The 24,061-nt window shown below is 48.0% G+C and overlaps 1 protein-coding gene across 2 annotated transcripts in view; it reads left to right on the forward strand.

Annotated features, from left to right (window-relative positions):
• SENP3 (SUMO specific peptidase 3) overlaps positions 1–24,061 on the forward strand; it is a 120,675-nt gene that overhangs the window by 67,534 nt on the left and 29,080 nt on the right. For both annotated transcript variants that reach the window (XM_086946141.1, XM_086946142.1), the window contains exons 5-8: positions 5,713–5,860; positions 5,964–6,011; positions 16,957–17,034; positions 17,218–17,355. In XM_086946141.1, coding sequence (XP_086802267.1) covers positions 5,713–5,860; positions 5,964–6,011; positions 16,957–17,034; positions 17,218–17,355 — 412 coding nt within the window. The remainder of the gene's footprint in view (positions 1–5,712; positions 5,861–5,963; positions 6,012–16,956; positions 17,035–17,217; positions 17,356–24,061) is intronic.

The following is a 24,061-nucleotide window of genomic DNA, read 5'->3' on the forward strand; positions in this document are numbered from 1 at the left end:
GTTACCTTGCGCTGCAATCAATGACAGAAGTAACAACACTACAATGTACTGGCAAGGAACTACAGGAAAAGGATAAAGAGGGTTTCATTTTGTAATTTTGGCGAATCGTCCTAAAGTCAGACCGGGCAGCTGAGAGGGCGAGCCACATAGCAGGGTATCCACAAGTGAAGCAGCGTTATTAAAATACTGGCGTAAGTCATTATAAACAGGATACACAAGCGCGGAAATACATGTCGCCCCAGTTAGCGCCCGCCCAATCAATATATCACCTCAGGAGTTGCGATCTAACAAGTCTATGGTATACGAGGATGGACAAGGGTTCATTCTATAGCATCAATGGAAGGATCTGACGACCTATAAAAAGCATGTATTACGTGGAACAATTCGTAGACAGGATATGCGCCCTCAAACAGAAGTATAGGAGGGAAGGAAAAGCGGAATATGCGGTCATTCAGCGAATATGCAGTAAAATCGAGATCTTAGCCATAGAATCAATAAACCATGCGATAAAGACATAAACGCAAAGCGCAAAAATCGTCCCGGAAAGAACTAAACCCTGACCACCCGTCTGACCCAAGATATATAAGAAAGAAGAAGAGAAACAAGAGAGAGAACAAGAAAAGAAGAAGATAGCAGGCCATGGAGACAGAGGTACAAACAACACATCCCATCCCCCACCCTGCATACCAGCGGAAGGCCACGGCCCCCCCCCCCCCCCCCCCCCCCCCCATTAGGCATGCCTGTCTCCCCAAGAAACCCCAAAAGAGGGAGAAACGGAGGAGGGCCATAGCACCAGCCCCTTGTGCACCCCCAACCCCAGAAGCAAGGGCCCACTGAAATAGTACGCGGGCATCAATATGCAATCACCCCAGCCACCCGCGGTCCCCAGTGCAGTCCATAATCCACTCCAGCATTCAATTCACGAATAAGCGACATGAGTGAGCAAGAGTCAGCCCTGGCCAGTACGGAAAAGAGTCAAAAATGAGTCACAGTTGCACACAGGTGGTATCAGCAAACACGTAGTACCCGGACGGGCAATCTCAGATCGAGCCAAGAACCAAAGGAATAGTCCAGGAGGGTCCCCCCGAGGTAGAATCACATTCCACACAAAGGCAGGGTGTTGGCATTCAGGCAGGCAGGCTGGCAATAGGAAGGAAAAGGGATAAACAGAGTCACTGATCTTGTTGTTGTGCTCCCCGGACCCTCCAACACGCTTCCTGCACGCCTGGGAGACCTCGGCTATGACAACCGGGGAGCATTCGGGCTCACAGTCCACAGTGCACGGTACCGTAGCCAAGTCTTTCGCAGCAGGAGAGATAGTAGGGTAAGAAACATGTGCAGCCGCCCGCAGCTCTTGCCACTCAGTGCGCCAGTCTCGGAGGGCCAGCCAAACATCCATTAGCGTGGGCGCCATGTTGTATCTCCAACGCCCAAGGACTTCAAGCCACGCACACCAAAGAAAGTAGTTCTTACCGGTGTCACGGCTACATCAGCAAATCGCGGTGTTTGGAGAAATAGAATGAGGCACACGCAGGTTCCTTCAGATGTGCAGCGCTACACACCTCTCACCACGGTGTAATCAGAGTCCGGTCAGGCAAGCCAATCTGCTGTCCGATCATATGCGCGAGGTTGCTGGGGCCAGCAGAATGTGCACTCCGCGTTAGTCAGTGCTGCGTTGCGGCGACAGTCACAGGATCATAGAAGAGCGGTTTCGGTTTCACCACTCGGGTCGCCGGGTATCAATGGCCGATGGAGGCCGGTGTTGACGCTGTGCGGGACGGCTGCTTCGCTACGTGAGGTCCCGGCTCGTGCTGGAGGAAAGGCCAGAAACTTGCAGGCGGTCTTATTCGGCCGTCAGAGGGCGCAAAAAGATCAGAATAACGCGGTCAAGCTCCGTCGAGATTCCGCTGCACTGGGTCGTGGCTGGGGTGCAGGATCATCGCCAGGATAGTTCCGGAGGTGAGGGCGAGCTGCGGAGCCGGGCGTCTATGCGGCCATTTTGGCCGCCGTCTTGGCTCCTTCTCGCACATACCTTTCTTAAGCCTAGCCTGGACTCTGGGTCAGACTGTCATAGTGGACTGAAACCCAGGCCTCCCCTCTTGCCTTTGAAGAGCGTAGTTTACGATGCCACCTCCTGGCCTGGCATTCCTATAGAAAAGCACACGGCCCTCCCAGCAACCTGGCTAATCCACTTAACTCTGACCAATCAGGGCAGACCACTGAAAGGCTGAATTTGGACTTACAAACAAGAAAGTCTCATACCTTGTTGTATGTACACTTTAGGAGAAATTTAACAATATAAAGTTGGATTTACTACTACCATTCTGGAAAGTCTTTGAATGGTCTGGCTAGTCCTTTCCTATCAGTATTTATTAATCAATCACTTCCTACCATGTTAACCTATGGGCCATGGGGTTTGCAATAGGGAAAATGACCTGGCCACTTTTCAAGAACTAGGGCTTATAAAACCATATTTAATAAGTATTTCCCTAATTTCTACAGGACTCCCACCCCCTGTGCAACTAGGGGAGACTTCAGGGGTTCTGAATCTGCAGAAACATTGCAGATCATCCGTACCCAATCCTTCTAGCATCCAAGTCGAATTTGAGCAGCTCTTTAATACAATGTGGGGAGTGAAATGTAAAATTTAACTTTACCCAGGCATATAAAAACTCATTTTATAAGGGTGCTCCTTATAGATAACTGACCCCCCCCACCGCTGGGATACCTAGGGGTGACCCTGGGGTCCCTAATATACAAAAACACGGTAGGTTTTTAATTTCTAAGGGCCCCTACCCCCAAAGTTGTGTTTGGGCACAATTTAAGGTTTAAAAGCTGTCCTGGCCACTAGTGCAGCTTTTAAACTGACCTCCGGCTTCAGCACTGCACACATGCTGGTGCAGAGAGTCTGCTGGCCTGTAAACTGCCATTCCCCAAGATACTGGAGACTTCTAGATAGTTTCAATCCCCTGCCCTATTACATACTAGGGCCTTATGGGATAGGGCATGCCAATTACAGGGGTACCCCACCATACCATAGTGTACCCTAGTGTATGTTGGGTGTCTTAACTGTATTCTAATGTGTTCCTTTTAGCTTGGCACTGGCCCTGGGCCTGGTTTAACAGAGCACAGGGTCGGTCAGAGTCAGTTACCACCAGTTCCAGTCAGCAAAAAGTTGGGGGGGGTGCCCAGGGCACAGGATGACTTTGCAACATAGTCACTCTATCAGGTTTGGAGGGTTAGGATGCAATTTTGAAGATTTTCTTGGACCTATTAGCTGACTTAGTAATTTTGTTTGAGAAAAAGGCTGATTTGTCTTGAATAATGAGCATTTTGCATTGTTTGACAAGTGTTTGGTAAATTGGCGGAGTAGTTTTTCCGGCAATTGCGTTTAGCACGACACAGTTCTAATTTGCTGACTTTAAATCCTCAGAGAACCCTTTTGAAGCATTGTTGCTCCTTGGAGCTCTGACTCCAAAGAGGAGCATGAATATCGCATAGGCAAGGAGTTTGCGAAGGAGCTGCAAAAGGAATCCGTATTGACTGTGATGCTTGACACAAATGTTGCCTCAGAAGTACCAGGAAGGTGATGCTCTTTCCACTTCCTCCCCTAACTGGTTCACCACCTGCCAGAATGATATCACTGCGCAGGAATAGTGATGTCCATCAAGGGAACACAGGGAGACAAAACAAGGAAAGTGTGGGGCGGGGAGAAAATACATGTGTCGTCATGCACTGGAGGAGTAACTGTTATTCCTGGAACCACCGAATTTCTGAATACAGGAGTCCTATGTAAATGCAAAGAACAAATGGTTAGTGTAGTAATTACTAAGCGTACTAGAAAAGGTACTGATGGTGAGAAAGTTACCTACAGGGGTAAGATGAGAAAGCTGGCAAGGTGTAAATATGGAAGAGATGGCAGCCAGGAATGGCAGTCTCTGTATCCTGTAATATAGTGCAAAGTGAGTGACCTATCTCTGTGCTATGCAGGTAAATGAGTAAATGACAACTTACTGCCTACTTGTGTATAGGTTTTAAAGAAGCCTTAACGCCTGGAACTAGAATCAACACTCCTCTAGTTCCAGGTAAACTATAATTAAGCGCCGGGACTAGTATCAATGCTCCACTAGTCCCGGTCTGTATCCAGGGAAAAATACTGTCTTCCAATATCACCTTCAATCCACCACGCACCGCGTGGAAAACTAAATTCCAAATAAACTGCAGGTAGTATCTTGACCAATCCCTTAAACTCAGGGAAACGCCGAGGCTAAATAAACAATATAAACGTACTCGCGAGTTTGTAAACACAAACGCACTTCAAACTCAAATAGCAGATGCGCACAACAAGGATCTCCCTTCAGACGATGGTACCTGCCTGGTGAAGAACCGACGCCTGCCGAAGACCCGACGGATCCCGCTACTCGCCACCACCGTGACCCGGAAACGAGCAACAAGCGACCTCGGAACCGGAACGGAACGTGAAGCGTTCAATGCAGGGAAGGGGGGTGGTTTAAAGACTGGTATGTTCTATCTGCGCATGCTTGGCTCTTCAGGCATGCGCCGTGAGTTTGCCAACCAACAGGAGCTGAAGCTTGCCAACCACGTCCCCGAACGCAAGCACAACATTGACCCAGCCTGGATTTCTGGAGAAACTGCCAGCACCCGATTGAGACTTGGACAGGGTCATGTAAACATTTCTTACATTTTGAAGAATAGTACACTCAATTCAAATGAAGCATAAATAATTACATTAATCCTTAGGGGACTGGTGGTTGTTACATGTAGATGGCACAAAGTAGTGTGAGGCCGCATAGGTAGCACCGGTACAGGGCAAAGTACAAAGACCTGCTTCAACAGTAAACTATGCTTGCAAAACCTTGGATACTGTCGCAAGTAGCGCATACATATTTCTTTGGGTATCTTGGCTGCAGAGGAGACTTGATGAATAGTGCAGGGCTGATCTTAGTCCTCATCCCTTTTGCGAAAACTCCAGGGACAAGATTTTGGAAATCTGTGGATACTGGGCAATCTGAGGAGATCCAGTTCACATTGTGGTAACTTACTAATCTTTTTATGATAGTGAAACCTGCTTCCCAGGCCTTGCAATGCTTCTGATTGAGTAACTATATATCTGGAATCCAAATGCAACTGATGGTGCTAGCAAGATAAACTGTGGGCAGAAGTGATGTGGGGGATTGTACTGCTCTGGTGCTGTATTGAGTTACTTACTATGTGCTGGCACCTATACAGAGATCTGCGAAATTGGTGATGCGGATGCTTTGCTTTCTGTGGAAGGGTTAAACCTTGATCTCTAACTTATGTGTCAAAATTGTAGCTTAGTTGTATAACGGCAGGACAGGTTAAGGACGGGGGAAGGGAGTGGAGTGAAAGTTTAGTGATGAATGATGGTAAGCAGATTGTCTAGGGAGTGGAATGAATAAATTATTGGGGATAACCCCAAGCCTGTAATACTTTCTCAGTTCTAAGGGATTTTTGCAGGCACTAAGGGGAGGGTTGAAAGAGGCAGATTGTTGTTGCGCTTCCTAGTCCCTGAATGATGGATTTCTGATTTTGTGGTAGGTGTAGGTTGCTACTAGGCTGAAAGGCAACCTCCTTTTTTACCTGACCCACTGATGAGTTTGTGATTGTTACACTTGTGGTCCAAAATGTGGTTTGCTGGCATTTTATTTTCTGTCCTGTCCTTTTTTGTAGGAAGAGCTTAGTGTACCATCTTATTCAGTCCTACCAGCGCGTGCCCGGCAATGCTATGGTTCGAGGCTTCAGAGTCAATTACAATCGCCATGTGCTGACCATGGATGATCTAGGCACACTTTATGGACAGAACTGGCTCAATGACCAGGTATAAAATCACCTACATATTCATGCAAGTACTGTACTTCTTCATTGCCTGTAAATGATTTTGTTATTGGTGGCACTAACCAAGATCTGTATCCCTTTCCCAGGTTATGAACATGTATGGAGATCTAGTAATGGACAGTGTGCCTGACAAGGTGAGATTTATGTTTAGACTGAACTGAACATGCTTTTAAATTGTCAAAAGGGAAAAAAACGTGTCGTCCTATCCCTTCCAGAATTTGTGGTATATAATCAAGACTAGACTGCTGCTTAACTTTTCAGAGATTTTCAGTGTCTCCTAGCATTGGCTTAGCTTTGGTTTTGCAGCATTAATCCCTTTGTGGATTCACATACTGTGCGTTATTTCGCAATATAGTGGCTGGGTTTTCCGGGCGTTGTTGACCACTGTTTTGTGCTAGGTCCATCCCTTGTGTGACGTCAGGCGGCGCCCCAGAAGTTCCTGTGCGTGGTAGCCATCTTCATATTATTTTTCCGCTGTTGGGTGTGGAAGCAAGGGATATTTTTTGTATGAAATCCTAGAAAATGTTTGGAATTTTAGCTTAAAGAACCATTGTACACCGATTAGCAAGGCACAGTAGAAGCAAGACCTCGGGCCACCTTCCACTACGTGGGACCCCGTCGGAGCGCCAACCAAGCAGATGGACCGAAACGAGGCAAGATCGGGACCATGTAGAGTACCCCTTTTCAAGTTTTGCCCTAATTGCCACCACAATTTTGCACAATGCCTTCCACATAACATCTGCAACCTCTGCCTGCCTAAAGACCATAAGGATCAGGACTGCGAGGCCTGTGCTGTATGTTTGTCTAAAACTCAAGTCCCAGTGGATGCTGAGGGAAGAGCACCATGCAACTATGTTCTGCAGCCTGTAACCGCAGGTATCGCTGAAGGACTTGGACCTCTAAAGCGATGAAGACTAACGGGGGGCCGCAGAAACAACAAACTGAGAATCGGATGCTGATAAGATCCCCAAGGACATTGGAAAAAAAGCAGAGATGGCAACGAAGACCACTCACACCTAAGATACCACATTCCTCAAAAAGACAGCGCAAAAGGCAGCCCAGGCATGGAAGACTATGACTGAGGGTCAACTGCCGCTGTAAGAACCCCACGGATCCCATGCCAGGGATACCAATGGGGGAAAAACATAGAAATCCACTAAGACGTGTGCCAACAAGACGTATTGAAGGATAAGACCATTCCTTCTGTGGAAGAATTCACCACACCAAAGATCTCCTCGGCTTCAGACGCTTCAAGGGCCCTCGGTGGAGGAAAGACTCCTGGAGGCAGAAATGGTGGCATTTCAACATAAGGCGTTTGAGGCGCTAAAGAATACTGAATTCCTTCAAAAGTCTCCAGTACACAAGAGGAAGATGATATCCTCAATGCTCTGGCAGTATCCGAACCTCATGACCTCTGACCCTGCTTGCAGGTCAGGTCACCCCCCCCCCCCCCCCCCCTTCTGCCGAAAAACTCCACCAGCTGCTTGCCTGCTCCTGTGCGCGTGTGTTCGCGCCCGCTGTCTGCCTCTGATCACAGCCGTGTCCTGGTCAGACCTGTGCTTTATTATTGTCTCCTATACTTCGCTGTGCTCGCTGTATTTGTGTTGTGCCTTTCTCAGCCCCTTTTTTAAATTGCTCATTTGTACCTTCCTCTTAGCCCCTTGCTAGCTCTTGTCGCCCCCTCCCCCCCCCCTTTGACTTCTGTTAAACCCCGCTCTTTCCCCGACGCTGCCCCTGAGGCCACGCCCCCTCGCCGCCCCGCTTCTCAGCTGCTCCTCCCTCCCTCCTCGCTTTAAATGGCGGTCGCTGCCCGAGCACGCAGTGGGCGCCCCGATTGTTATCCGAAGGCAAGCCCATCTGCACCAGGGCTGCGCCCAGAGCCTGGACCCCATACACGCCAGACTCCGATACGACGCCAACACCCTCCACTCTCTCAACACCGGGCAAGACCCCCGCTGCTTCCAGGCCGCCCCGAAATGCACCCACGGACCCTTCTCCTGCCACACCTGCAACTTCACATGCGTCAGAACCTCCAAGGACCGGGCCCAACCACCTCTGCTGCATACTCAACACCCGCTCCGCACGCAAACACAACGTCGAGCTCTGGGACCTGCTCGACACCACTGCACCTTCCTGACCGAGACTTGGTGGAACGTCTCCTCTTTACCCGCCATTGCCATAGCCATCCCGGACGGCTACAAAATCTTCCGCAGAGATCGCACCAACGGAACCGGAGGAGGAATAGCCATCGGCCACAAGCCCACCCTCCAGGTCCACACCTTCACAGGTGACTCCCTCAACTCCGACGAACACCTTCACTTCCTGATCTACACCGTCACCCAACACCACCCTCAGAGGAACACTCATCTGCAGACCTCATGGACCCCGGGCCACCTTCAGCGACTCCATAGCAGACTTCGCCAGCACCCACGCGCACTCCTCCACAGACTACATCCTCCTGGGACCTGAACTTCCACCTCGAACAACAAAGACGCAAACTCCACTACCCTGATAGACAACCTCTCCAACCTCGGCCTCCGACAACTCGTCATCGAACCCACCCACGTGGCCGGCCACACGCTCGACCCGCTCTTCTCAACAAGCACCCACTTCTCCTTCAACCACACCACCGAACTCCACTGGACCGACCACCGATGCATCCACTTCACCTTCAAGAAACCAAACACGCACCACTGCACCCAACTGCTGCCTCGCCGTTGCTGGAGCAAAGTCACCGAAGACCAACTGACCTCCACACTCGCCCAGAACCCACCCACCGACAGATGCCGCTGCCCGAAATTTCAGACAGTGGATTGACGAGTGCGCCAACACCCTCGCCCCGATCAAGAAACCCCCCAGCAACTACCCCAGCAAGAAAGCCGTCTGGTTCGCCGAAGAACTCCAGACCTCCAAACTCACATGCCGGAAGCTGGAGAAGAAATGGCTCCACGACCGCACACCAGTCGGCCAAGCAGCCCACAATGACGCCATCCGCAGACATCACCACCTCATCAGAACAGCCAAGAGATCGTCCTTCAAAGCCCGACTGGACAACAACGCACACCACATAAAAGAACTCTTAAACATTGTGAAGGAACTCTCCAGCACCAACAACATCCCGCCCTCGCAGGATCTGTGCGACTCTCTGGCCACCTTCATCCATCGCAAGATCGCCGACATCCACGACAGCTTCAACTCCTCTCCCGCCCCAACCACAACAGACCCCCACCCTGAACGACACCTGCACCAACCAGCTGACCTCCTGGTCCCACTTCAACGACTAAGACACGCAAGATCATGAACTCCATCCACTCCGGATCTCCGTCAGACCCCTGCCCACACCACGTTTTCAACAAAGCTGACGCAACCATCGCACCCCAACTACAGAAGGTCATCATCTCCTTCGACACAGCGACATTCCCGGAAAGCTGGGAGCACGCCGAAATAAACGCCCTTCTCAAGAAGCCCAAGGCGGACCCCAAAGACCTCAAGAACTTCTGGCCCATCTCCCTGCTCCCCTTCCCGGCGAAGGTCATCGAGAAAATCGCCAACTTGCAGATGACCCGCCACCTCGAGGACAACCACATCCTAGACCCATCTCCATCCGGATTCAGACGAAACCAGCACCGAGACTAACCTCATCGCCGCCACTGACTACATCAGGCGCCAGCTAGACAACTGCGAAACCTCAGCCCTCATCCTCCTGGACCTGTCAGCCGCTTTCGACACGGTCTGCCACTGCACACTAAAATCACGCCTCCAAGAAGCCGGGATCCAGCAGAAGGCCCTGGACTGGACCACATCCTTCCTCGCCGGCAGAACCCAGAGAGGAGTCCTCCCACCCTTCTGATCTGAAGCCTCCGACATCTGAGGCGTACCCCAGGGCTCATCCCTCAGCCCGACCCTGTTCAACGTCTACATGGCCCCCCTCGCACAAGTGGCCCGCTAGCACGACCTGAACATCATCTCATATGGCGATGACACCCAGCTCATCCTCTCCCTCACTAAGGACCCGCACACCGCCAAAACCAACCTCCACGAGGGAATGAAGGCCGTCGCCGAGTGGATGAGGAGCAGCAGTCTGAAACTGAACTCTGACAAGACGGAGGTCCTCATCCTAGGTCTCAACCTTTCTGTGTGTGACAACTCCTGGTGGCCGGCCACACTGGGAGCAGCTCCAAAACCCACGGACCACGCACGCAACCTCGGATTCATCCTAGACTCCTCCCTCTCCATGTCAAAGCAGTTCAACGCCATCTCCTCCTATTACAACACCCTCCGCATGCTTCGCAGAATCTACAAATGGATCCCGACCGAAACAAGAACAGTGACCCAAGCCCTCGTCAGCAGCAGACTGGACTACGGCAACGCACTCTACGCAGGGATCCTGGCAAAACCCCTGCGACGACTACAACGCATCCAAAACCCCTCCGCCCGACTGATCCTCAACGCCCCCCACCGCAGCCACATCACCTCCCACCTAAGAGACCCACGCACACAAAGCACTCCACAACACCAGACCAGCCTACCTGAACAACAGACTCAACTTCCACACCCCTGCCAGCTCCGCTCCACCAGCCTCGCCCTTGCCGCCGTCCCGCACATCCAACGCACAACCTCCAGCGACATATCCTTCTCCTTCCTCGCCGCCAAGACCTGGAACACCCTCCCCACCCATCTGCGGCAGACCCAAGACCTGCTCACCTTCAGAAGGCTCCTCAAGACCTGGCTCTTCGAGCAGTAGCAGCCCCCACACCCCCCTCAGTACCTTGAGACCCTCAACAGGTAAGTAGCGTGCTTTACAAGTTCATTGATTGATTGATGAAGATTAAGTAGAGAAAGAATTTGTCGTTCCAGAAGAAGAGGAAGCTACAGGAACCTTTTAGGAAGAGTGGAATGACTTTGACACAGAGAGCCCTGAAGAAGAGATCTGTAGCTGTCCCTCGAAGGCTTCTCCACCAGACATAGCCTTTTACAGCAGCCTCATCAAAAGAGCAGCTGATAATTTCGAGGTCCTCTTAGAGGAGGAGACAGGATACATGTTTTCTCCTAAAAACATTGACACCATCCGCAAAAGGTAGACAATACCTTCCTATGCTACCAAGCATTCTTGATCAGGGCAAGGAGGCTTTCATGGAGCCTGCCTCAGCAAAGGGAGTAACACAAAGGGTAGAAAAATACAAATCCTCCACAAAGGACCCTAAATACATTCAAAGGAACACGTTTGCTTACTCCATCGTTGTTACAACAGCAAGAAGGAGGATAAAGAAGTAAGAGAAGGGACATGGAGGGGAGGAAGATGGAAAGGGAGGCAGCAACGCAATGGTGCATTGTAAACTCGAATACCTTCCTCAATAGTTATGGCCGTCAACATGGGACGTCATTGAGGAAATAATGAACAAACGGCCTGAGAAGGATAAAAGAGCAAAATCGATCATACAAGAGGGATAGAAACATAGCAAACGCCTGCCTTAAATCATATCTAGATAACAGCCGATACAGCCAGCAGACACATGTGCACAGGTACAACACTAAGAAGGCACGCCTTGCTCAGAATCTCAGGCTTCAAACAGGAAGTACAAACATCCATAATCTTAAACCCTTCACAGGAGACATCCTATCTGGACATGAAGTAGATAAGTCCCAACACCAAATAAAGAGACCATGAAACAGCCAAAGTTATGGGAGCCCTGCAATATAGGGGACCTTAAAAAAGGGAAGGATTTAACTTCAGAAGACACACAGGAGGGGGGCGGGTGGAAGAGTCTTCTCAACATGGCAACAGCAAGCGCAATGCAATGGATACCAGTCCGGAAACCAAGTTTTGCAGCAGCGACCTAATCAGTCCTTACGTGACCGAGGAAGAGCCAGGGTAAAATCCTCAAGAGGGGCAGGAGCAAACTCAGTGACTTACCCACAAGGGAAGACCCCCCACAAAATACCAGTGGGAGGCAGACTAGCGCAACCCACAACAATGGGAAAGTATAACTACAGACGATTGGCTTTTAAATGTGGTACGCCACGGCTATTGTATAGAAATAACAAAGCAACCTCCACCAAAGGAGGAAAGATTCCAAAGAACAGAACTCTTAAATTGAAGCAGGAAATAAAGGAACTCCTAGAAAAGCAAGCAATGGTTGAAAGTACCAAAAAAGGAGCACAACAAAGAAAACTCACCTTATTTCTTGGTGCCAAAGCAAAATCTCACTTTAAGACTGATCTTCAATCCCAGATTCATAAACCAATTCATTGCACGCAGCATTTCAAGATGGCAACACTACAAGAAGGAATCCCACAATTACAAAAACGGGACTACATGGCAGCAATAGACGGACTCCTAACTGTAAATCCCCACGAATCAAGCACACAAAAGATACATCTGGATCATCCACGAGGACATTCGCTACCAATTCAAGGTCTTGCCCTGTGGAATAAAATCTGCACAAAAAGTTATCGCAAAGTGCTTAGCAGCACCCCTAAGAAGGAGGGAAATCCATGATTATCCCCATCTAGACAAATGGTTGATGAAGGCACATTTGAAACAAATATGTTACACACACGTTCAACAGGTGATCGCAATGCTACATGGATTGGGTTTCTCCATAAACCACAATAAATACTCACCAAAATCCAAACAGGAAGAAATATCCCTAGGCGCAAGATTAAGCTCCAAAATGGCACGGTCATAACCGACCCAATAGAGGATACAAGCAATCTAAGCGCAAAATCTCCTCTACCAGAAGTAAGTCTCTGACAGTGAGGACATTATGAAACTAATGGGCATGATGGCATCATGCATCCACTTCATTACGCACGCACGCCTACACATGCACCTTCTACAGGAATGGCTGTGCAACAGTTGGTCACAAACCGCAAGGAGTTGGGAGGATCTAGTAGTTGTAACAGACTGGGTACAGAAGGAGATCAAGTGGTGGGCATCCAAGAACATAACACAGGCAGACCATTCAAATCACCAACTCCCTCAGTGACCATCACAACAGATGTGCCCCACAAGGGTTAGAAAGCGCATTCAGGAAACCTAAAGATACGGGGTCAGTGGAACTATGCAGACTCCATAAAATATATCTTCCTAAAGATGAAGACTGTTTCAGGCACTTAAAGCCTTCCAAGCCCACATTGCGGGGAAGATGGTATTGATCCAAACGGGCAATACTACAGCGTTTTACCTCAAGATATTGGGAAGAACAAAATCATTTACCCTAAGCAAGCTAGCTCCGGAAATATGGCAGTGGGCTGTACAAAGAGAATCCGTCTGCAGACCATTCACCTGCCAGGGAAGGACAACACAGACTCTGATCAGCAGGCAGAACAGCAGCTCACATGAATGGGAGATAAAGCAAAGGAGTCTGCAAAAGGTATTCAGCCTCTGGGGGACACCAATATTAGACGTATTTGCAGCAGTGGAGAAGAAGAAATGCCAATTATTCGCCTCCAGGTTTCAACATGGCCTATCAAAAAGGAATGACGGGTCACTAAACTGGCCAGGTACGTTTGCATTCACTTTTCCTCCAATTCCTCTACTACAAAGGGTAGTAAACCAGACCACCAGGAACAAACCATTCTCATAGCCCCTAAATGGGCAAGGCAAATCTGGTACTCGAGCCTCATCGAACTCTCCTGGGTTCAGATGATCAAATTCAAGGCAGAAAAGGACCTTCTCACAATTCAAGGGGGGGGGGGGGGGGGGGGGGGGGGTAGGGGCGTCTTTCCCCCCCCCCTCCCCCCCCCCCCCCCCCCCCCCCCCCCAGCAGGCAGGCATCTGCAGCTCACCTCTCTGCTCCGTTGTCTGCACAGTTCACTTCTGATTCGGTGTCTGCACCTTTGGACAATTGAATAATGGGTACCATGCTGGTTAAAGTTCAAAAATCGAGCTAGACGAGTGCCAAGGCATGCTGGTGAATTTTCCACATCGCACACTGTTCATTTAAACCAGCAACCATGCACACTGGCTGCTGGGCCATACCGTGTATGTTCCATTGTCTTGCACGTACCCTGCTAACTCAGAAAACATACTGTGGTGCCTGGGCCATACCTTGTATGTTCTCCAGTTTCCCAGCACCCATACACAATGGTGTTCGGGTCGTATCTCTCATGAGCTCTACTAACTCAAAAGCAAGTCACTGTGGCTCCTAGGCCATACATCTCACAGTGCCCCCATCTGCTCAATGGCCTCTTCATTCATATATGCTTATGTTGTCAGCAGTCCGTAAATGATGGTCCAGAATGCATTGTAAACCACTGGGAAATCCTACAAAACCAAGGTTTACACTGCACAATGTTATTGTTCCATAATTGAGTGAGCTGAGGCAAGGTCTCATGAATTCCCAGAACGATTACCACTCTGCCTTGACCAAAGTTACAAGTGAATTTGGTCTTCATGGTTATCTACACCACTGTTCCAGAGGAACTGTTCTTTTAACCATAGCCCTGCATTCACTAATAAAATGATAGACCTTTCACTTGGAAAGTAGGATGCAATTCATACAAAAATACTTGAGTTTTAAAGTTTTTGACTTTTCGGTTTTCACCGCCATTTTAAAGGTTTTGCCGCTTCTTTTTTGCCCATAGATCTCTCGATGAGGATTGTGCTGCTGACCACAGTGCCAAACTTTGAGCCAACCTGTAGTATTTTTTCATGCATCACAATGTATTTCACTACCACAGTTGCTTTTATGGAACAAAGAAGGAAGAGCATTTCATAATTGAGTGGTGCTGGGATTTTTGAATTGCCCATGAACTACTGCGCATTTCTTCAGTCAGTCATTTGTCTCAAAGTGTTAGGCCAGTATGTGAGGCTTCAGTAGCCCCAGAATTGCTCATCTTGCAACACTTTACTTAAGCAGTAGCATCACCACCTCAAAGCTTGCACCTTCTGCCTCTGGCGGAGGAGACTGTTTCGTGTCTGGATTCCCTGTTCTTTGAGAAGTGGTGCACTATCCATATACGACCAGTACCACTGAAGCAGCTGTCCTGCATATGCATATAGTAAGAGACTATAAGTAAGAGGCCAGAAGTTAGTCACCTGTAACTTCAACCCCAGCCACCATTTATTTTAAAATTGGGGCAGTATATCAAGTTTCATCCTGGACTGACTGGCAATCTACCCAGCAGTGAGTTATACGTGCAGCTTTTCCAAGAGCCATACTAAAGTTTGTTTGCTGCTGACTGCTAGTGTGATCTGGCCTGGTCATAAGTTCCATCTGCATTGGAAGCCCAGCCCTTGCACATAGTCAGCTGAAACTCATTCACACATCTATACCTAGAAGCTCTGTCTGGGACTCTTAAAGCTGCTGCATTCTCTGGACTCACTGTTGCTGAATGACTATATAGACGAACAGCATGCTTATCTTTCAGTCATTATCTGCTAAATTCAGACTAGCTGTCTTTTTGCAGGTGCAATTCTGTTAGGAAGAATAACTACCATTTATTTCCGACCTTATTTTCCTATCCATTTGACACTGGATGCCTCAAAGGATTTCTTTTTCTCCTATCAAAGGGAAATCACTACAACTTAATAATGTTGGGCTTTCTGAAGTCTCAGAAGCTGGCATTGGATTGTTGAGTTGATTTTCCTTAAGCCTCTAGGTGACTAGGAATCCAAAAGCGTGTTGCACATGGTGCATCTCTAAGGGCCATTGACTTATTCATGATTGTGAAAAGGTTGCGCCTTCCAGGTTCTGTTCGCAAAACGTGCTCTTTGAGATGGCTTTTCTGCAATGATTCATTATGCAAACTACCAAATCAGTGATCTTTTATTGAAATGCCTGAGAGTCCTAATTTTGAAAGTGTTTGGAAAGAGCATTTGAAAGTAAGGCTCTCTCCAGTGATGTATCCTCTCTAATAAACGGGGCTTCATTTGAGATTACACACAAGTACTAAACTTGCCAGGTTGGCTTTACACTCTGTGTGATGATGTATTGCTGGTGTCTGCTCCTCGTTCCTTCTCTTTAATGGTAGTGAATTATGCTGCGTTCTCTGAGTGGGTCTCTAATGGCATTGACTGTCTCAAAGTCTCAAAAGCTTGACTTTTGTACTGAGGTTGTTTTACCTACTATCCAAAACTACAATGTTGTAGGAAATTAGGAGACCGTTAACTGTTATCAACATATTTAAGTTGGAGGCAGTTTGTTCCCTTGATACATCTGCCTTTTTCTTGACTACGTAAAAGACCCAACATTTAACTGCCTGGCCATAGAAATTTGCGGAAAGCATTGACTTTCCCCCATCATTGCAGAATGCATGTGTAAATCTAAAGTCGTAAAAGAATGTAATTCAGTTCTCTTCCCAACGCTGATCGGAGTTGTGTAAAACGTATGCCTAAGGATTTCAATTTCTGCATCAAAAAAGGAGATCTGATAATGTTGTAACTAAGTATTTGAATCCTCCAGGGCTGAGCTGCCTTTCAGCTTGCATTGCTTTAAAAATGAGGGTACATCATCCACCTCCCCCCCAACCCCCTTCTCCCAAAAAATTTGAGCTGCAAGAATCCAAATTTTGGGTGACCAATATGAAATCGGAGAGCAGTAGGTATGCAAGCATTTTGTTTGGAGAAAATAGGATCAGGTAGTTTACTTGGTGACAGCGGCAGGATTATTGATACAGTTTCATGTCTTTAATTGGTCTGTCTCCTAGTTGAAATAAGCTTTTCAAATGCTTGTGAATGACAGCTGAATCATTGTCGGGTATGTCACAATATTAAAAGGTAACCTTGCTCAGCAATTTATCTTTTGATAGTTTTGTATGCTATTTGAACATTGCCAATTTGACTTGGGGAAATATGTGAATCTTTTCAAAGTAACCTTTGAACTACATACCCACCTTTATAAAAGTAAGTTGCTTTGTTCATGAGGCATTTGTTCATCCGCCCAGGTTAAAGCCCCGTTGCTGAACAATTAATTTAATCAGGAGAAAGTCTCCTCTCATCTCCAGGCTCTGGTTTCATCCACCATAAAAACATTTGAAAGCAAAAAAGTGACTCTATGCACTTGGGAAATAGTCTTCTCTTAAATGTATCCTGTTAGATTTAAATGGCATGTAAATGTATTTTTCTTTTCACAGGTGCACTTCTTTAACAGCTTTTTTTACGATAAGCTGCGCACTAAGGGGTACGATGGAGTCAAGCGCTGGACGAAAAATGTAAGTCTTGTATTAAGTATTTAAATGTGATTCCTTCTCTGGATTGCCATGGTGCTTATCATTGTTTGTTTAATACTGTTCACCAGTATCTCTGTGCAGGCCTGATCTGCTTTGTGCCACTGAAATGTTGACTGTGAGTTGTCCCCTTTGGTCAATGGTTGTATGGTGTGTTCTGTTTTCTAGGTGGATATCTTTAAGAAGGATCTGCTTCTTATACCCATTCATCTGGAGGTTCACTGGTCGCTGGTGTCCGTGGATGTAACTCAGAGAAGCATTACATACTTTGATTCTCAGCGTACCCTCAACCGGAGATGCCCAAAGGTAAGACTGGATAATGCAAAGAAGGAAGGGTCACGGTAATTCACTAAGCAATCCGTACACAGGCCTCGCAAAATCTACTCGCCCACTCACTATGGCGAGTCAGATTTGATCAGATTGCGCTATATTTATGACCTACTCACATGTCCTTGAGAGCTGACAAAAACGGGTGCTGTGCAGTCAGAAAGGGAAGGAGCAATAAAGATGCCTTTAAATCTTGATTTTATCTTGTCACATTTGCTCTGCGCTCAAAGACTGAGGTCAGAAGTCAGTTTACAATTACTTTTCCTTATCTGACTGCAGAGTTTCAGAATTTTGTAAAGTGAACTGTCTGACCAGCCATACGAAGTGTGAAATGAAAGGCTGTAGGGTTTCGGGTTTTTCCTAACACTCGTTTAAATAGCTTATAAGTCAACTGTACAAACATTCCAAAATATATTCCAGCAGTTGCAAAAAAACATTTTTGATAAAAAAATATATTTTAATAGGATGAAAAATAAATTGGAACACTATACTTGGTGATGTGCAAATGATAAATGTTTTCTGAAACCTAGTCTTCACAGATTACTACACTATGTAGATTTATCAGTAAAGTTGCAAGGTAGTGGAAAGGCTTGTGACCATTTCTTGGAATTTTGCCATCTGTAAATGGCAGTGAGTTACCACATGCTTTAGTAATATATTTATTAAAAGTGAGTGTTTTTTTAACTGCAAAATGGTCCTTCCTTGATGGCAATGCTATTAGTGAACTGAGAGGCAAGTCAGGGATCATGTGTACCCCATTTGTGAGCTATATTCTTATTACACATGGGGCAAACATTTTGTCTATTTAATCAAACCAGTTTTGTACAGCAGAAATGCTGAACTCCCATATTTGAAGATGCACATGTGAGAATAGAGAAAGGAGACTCTGTAAAGTAAATATTTACTAATTGTAGGAGGCTTGCTCTGTATATGATATTACTAGGTGGTAATACCGTGCACAGAGTCCATGGGTTCCCCAAAAGTGTACTGGGCTCAATGTAAAAACCAAAGATCTCTATTAGTGGTAGTGTAGACATTTATTGCACAAACATGATCAATAATGAACACATGACTCAAGAAGGAGATCTGGACCAATTTTATGAAATTATATTTTGTACTTTATATGAAGACCCAGGACTTCATAATAAGGTAAGTTTTTCTAATTAAAACTACTTTTCACTTTCAAAAATCGACTTTCTGCTCACTGTCCAATGTTATCCTATGGGGAAAACAAACTTTCGGTTAAACAGTTGTGTATCAAATTTACTATTTCAGTCTTCGGACCCAAAAGTAATTATGGGCCAGGGGTCAGGCAAGTACCGAAACTGCACCACCAGCAGCACAGGGGCGGCCGGGTGCAGCGGTCAAAATCTGAGTTTGGCCCAAAGCTTTCCAGTGAGACAGGGGGTGCCTGGAGCCACACTGCTTGCAGGTGCCTAAATCTGCTGCAGGGGCCAAGCTTTGGCAGTTAGGTTAAGCACAGACTTGGATGGTGGTGAGGGGGGACAAAGCTTACACCACCAGCGGCACAAGGGCGGCTGGTTGCAAGATGCATATTAGACATCTGGCACCCAATGCTTTTCAGTGATTCTTTGGTCAGCTAAGAGGCTGCCGGCGTGGCACCGGCGGTTGCAGGAGGTAGACCAACGGCAGCAAAGGTAAGTTGGGAGGTAGTGTTGCAGGGGCACAGTCAGTACCGCTCTCCAGGGTCGTCTGGTGCAGGGGTGCCTTCGGACATCGGAATCTTATTACCATAGCCGGTCGTGGACGTGGGAGCCTCTAGATTCACACTGCAGGCCCTGTCGTGGAGCATAGGGGAGGTCAACCAACACTGGACACGAGGTCTGGATCGCTGGGGCACTTCCCTGCACACGTGAGCCACTCCCCACTCTGGCAGGGTGTGGAGTGGGCAGAGACTCAGATCTGCCTGGATGCGAAGTCTATGGAGTCTGTTTCTTCTAGACCGGTCCACTGTTCTTGGGAGAGTGGAGTCTTTATTGAAGGCAACAGTCCTCCCAGGGGTTTTAGAGGTCGTTGTTGCAAGACCGGTTGCAGGGTCGCTGGAGACAGGCCAGTTGGGCTGGGGCCAAGGCAGTTGTCGTCTTCTGGCTTCCGCTGCATGGTGTCTTCTTAGGTCATCGCAGATCTCCCTTCTTTGTCTGGAGGAGCCACCTAAATACTAAATTTAGGAGGGGTTTTTAGGAGAGCAGTAGGTAGGGCCAATGGGCACCTTACTTGGGGTGACTATACCCTCTATTATTCCACCCTCCTATAGGCGGAGGCCTAGACATAGCCCTGATTGGAGGTGTCACCTCTTCAAGATGGGGACTGACATTTGTGCTTCACCTCGCCTCCCCCACATTAGGGGTGAGGCGGGTACACCTTGTATTCTTTTGAGTTTTTCTGTCGGTTTTCCTGCCCAAAGTGGGGGTGTAAACCAGGGGCTGCCATCTGCTGCTAGCAGCAGAGGTTGGTGATCGCATTGCAAAGGCAGCAGGTTTTTTGAAGCGTCCATTTCGAGCACTGGCCCATCCTGAGGGAGCGTGTTTGACACCTCTGCCCAGGAGTTGCATTGTACCTGGTGCTAGAGAGCAGAGGCTCTCCACCGAAGGGTCCAGAGACATGTCTGTGTTTCAGGCTGCCTAAAGCCAGTCGGTACTCACATCAGGGTTGGTAGTTTTTCAGGGGGCACCTCTGAGGTGACTTCGGAGTAAATGTTTTAATATATCTAGGCTGTTCTACCGTCTGTTTTACTGAAGCTGCACCCGAGTACTTCACAGGTCTTTAAAAAGACCATTCACTTTATGAGGCTTTGTTGTTCTGTCGCCCCTTCTCAGAGTCCCTGGGGGCGGGGCTGAGCGCAAAAACAGTCTTCATTGCGTGCGGTTTTGTCACATGTCTGGCAGCCGGCCCTGCACCAGTGAGCTTGGAATCAGACCCCTATTTGGCTCAAACGGGCTTCTGTCCCGTCCGCAGCCCCCCCCACCTCCCACCTTCTCCCCCCGTAGTGTCAGCCTGGGCTGAGCAGCCTCCAGGGCACACACAAAGACACGTTTTTGATCTGCCAGCCGCACTGAGTACTTCACAGGTCTTTAAGACCATTGACTTGTTAATTAGGCTTTGTCCGCAGCCTCCAGTAACTTTCCACAAGAGGTGGCTGGAGGCGTGCCAAAGCCCTCATTCGTAAGGATGCCAGTGTCCATAGCAAGGGCTTCACACCAGGCCCTCATGACCATGTACTAACCTGGCTTCAATCCCTTTATTTTCCCACACAGGGTATTATTTCCATTTGACTCCTCCCTACATGAGTGGCAATGCCCTGTCCCCACGGTTGTCTTTACGGCCCCCTAACATTCTTTTACAAGTCCCTGGCAGGTCTCCTACACACTCTGGAGTGGGATTGTAAATGATATGCGGATCAGAAAACTCAGCGTGTGTGCCAAAATAAGTGGCAGGGCAACAGAAACCCCGTGACCTGGCTGCCGGTAAACACCAAAGAGAAGCAAACTTTGTTTCTTTAGAGAGTTAGAAGAAACCCTTAAAACGTTTTTAAAACTACGGAGCACTTTGTAGCGGGGAGGAGGCGGACCGGGTATCAGACACTACCCCAGTGCACGAGTGGTGGAACTGTGCCTTACGTCCTACCTCTCTTTCACCATCTCAGGATCGATGGGAGACTGAGTCGAACAGCTGGTGGACGCAGCCCGAGACAACAGGAGAGGCCTGTACCTTTTACGGGGCCGTCTCAGATGCAGAGGAACGCCCCCCCAGCAGAGTCACTATTGTGCCAGCCAATCCGGATGACGGAAATCGACAAGCCTCTGGATGACGTACACCCAATTGCGCCGCTAAGAGGAGGGGAGGACGGAAGAGAGGTGTGTCCCGACACCGAGAAGGAGAAGAGCGGAGAGCGAGTTTGCGGGAGGAAGACCGGAGGAAACCAGGAGGAGCGAGAAGCAGAGCCAGGAGGCCAACGTTATCACGCAGCGCCCAGCCACGCTCGTGGAGGAGTGTGGCTCTCCCAGATGCGTCACCGTGTGGCAGGGTGGCTGGGGAGGCGGGACGCTTCCGTGTAACTATTGTATAGTTTCCCTTGCCCTTTCTTTCCTTGACGTTTCCCTTCCCTTCCCTCCATTCCTCCCTCCCTGCACCCTACCGCTTACCTCCCCGACCTTTCCTCACAGTACGCCCTCACTACCAACGTCCACAGATACTGCTTAGCACACGTGTACAAACTCACCGGTGTCCTTACTGCTCTGGTACCCCCTGGGAAAGCTCTAACCTAGAACGCCAAACTAAGAGTGTTCTTTCTCCCCGCATGTGGCGCTGGAACACCGCGAGAGACGACGACCGTGTCGCCAGGGAGCGAAGACGTGCAAGCCCTGGGAGGACCATCAACATAGCTGACACCTTGGATCCGGCGGCCTTAGCCCGGGAAAGACTCACTCAGAGGAGAAAGAAAACATTTATTAAAATAAAACCATCACTTCCACGCTCAAGTCTTAGTGTCCCTCCTTCTGTATCGCCACACACTTCCTCCACACTAATCAACAAAGAGTCGCCAGATTTTATATCTTCATCAAAAGCACAAATGTCCGTATTCTCTGTGCAAAGGTCACTGGCTGAGACTGCATTGCAGACACTTTGCATGCCAAAAAGCTCTTCGGTTTTGATATCTCCAGCACTACTACAAACAGCAGGCTAGAGACTGGTGGAAGAAGGGCAGTAGTTTGTTAACCCCTTCAGCGCGGCGCGAATTTTCGCGCAGTGCTGAAGGTTCTAATGAGTCTATCGGCTCATGACGGAACAGTTCCGTCATGAGCACAGCTCAACCGACGCTCATGACGGAACCGTTCAGTCATGAGCATGGGAGGGGATTAATGTGAGAAAAGTTTTGCCGGTCCCCGGGCTGATAATGGAGCACCAGGCGACTTGCGGAAATGTAGAGAGCAGTGGCATTAACCAGGCGGAGAGCACCGGGCCCCGAGGGCAGCCCGGGCAGCGGCGCACCATGCAGTAGTAGTTTCCATGCTTGATGCATGCATTTGGAAGCTGTCAGTTTCTCAAATACCCTAAGAGAAGTTCCTATGCCTCAATCATTCGAAGTGCAGTTGACAGTCTTTTTGGGATCTCTAGTGCGCCTGACCTAAGAACCCAAAATTTGCACCACCACCCTTTATCTTTGAAAATGACTTGTTTCCTTGTGCCCAGGAACACTGAAAACTTGTTTTGATTTAGCACAAAGCATGTACATGGATGGTTACTAGTGTCCTCTATAAACTGCAGGTTTAATATTAGGATACAGATGGGATGGCACCACCATCTATTTTGTAGTATACCCTTGTCATTTCTGTGAATGTGGTATTTTGTTTCTGGTGGGAGGAAGGGTTAAAGCCATAGGAAGAATAACAATGTGATGTATATGTGGAGTCTGTACTTTACCCACACCCTCATTCCGTTTTTGCAAGAAGAATCAACTATTTTTGATAAGAGTAAATGGTGGAAAATGCAAAAAAAAAAAATGAAACCCATAAAACTTCACCTAGTTGAAAAAAGTTTCATTTAATACACAGGCCCATAAATAGAATATAATTCCTCTTTGAAACGACAATACTGTCTGCGATACACATACTAAACTAAAATGACCGTGACATTTCATTAAGAAATAAGACAACATATTTTCTCCCTCTCGCGTCATATTCTTTTGCCCACGGGCGCCTCTCCATGTAAAAAACACAGAGCCAATATTAGTCAATTAAAAGTCCCTACACAAACGTCTGCGTAACTGTCAATAACACACTCGGTCAAATCCAAAAGCTACATTATATTCATCACCAACTTTATTATGAAAGTGATTGTTTTGCTAAAAAAACAAATAATTGTTTTGTTAAAACCAAACTAAAAAGGCTATTTTGACCGGCCAAGACCAGTTCAGTGTCTGTAACTGGTGCAACGACAGACGCAGGACATCTAGATTAGATAAAACTGTAAACCAGGTCTTGTTACTTGGCAGAATCCATCAAGACACCCTCCCCTTCAAATAGCTGCCCGCCTACTCTCTCTTTGAGAGCATATTTTCTTTGAGCCTTGTGTCTACGTAACAAGTACAGGGGTACGTTTCCATCTTTAATTACTATTTGAGCTAATTCACTCGTAACCATTCAAAGTATGTTGTTCGTTCAGGAAGGCATTCTCTCATGGCTCCAAAACCACAGGTCTATTTAGTTTAAAATTCGGTATTGGTGACTTATTTGAATAAGTGTCTGGCATTTCCATAATTTCATTATCTGAAAGAAACAGGTTAGTATTAGATTCCTTACCTTAGAATATCCCCAGGCGTCCGTCTGGATCCGGAAATTTTTGCGTAGCAGTACCCCCAAGTGTCGGTAGGCGTCGTCTGCGGCTCCGCGTCCGTCGTTGGCGTCCGGATGATGTTGCCAGAGTACTTAGACGCTGCCCTCACGCGTTCACTTCTGTTCTTTTTTTGGTGCCAGCAAGCACAGGTCCGGAGAAAGTGGTACCCTTTAGTCACTTTTTGACTAAGCTTTTTCGATCCGTTTCAAGTAGTCCGACTCCATCGGTGCCGGTAGGGATGCCTGGGTTCAAGACCTGTGCCGACTGCAACCGACTGATGTCAGTTACCGACCCGCATCGCTGGTGCCTACATTGCCTGGGGCCTGACCAT

Source organism: Lissotriton vulgaris, chromosome 12 (assembly GCF_964263255.1).
Source record: "Lissotriton vulgaris chromosome 12, aLisVul1.2, whole genome shotgun sequence".
Classification (NCBI taxonomy): domain Eukaryota; kingdom Metazoa; phylum Chordata; class Amphibia; order Caudata; family Salamandridae; genus Lissotriton; species Lissotriton vulgaris.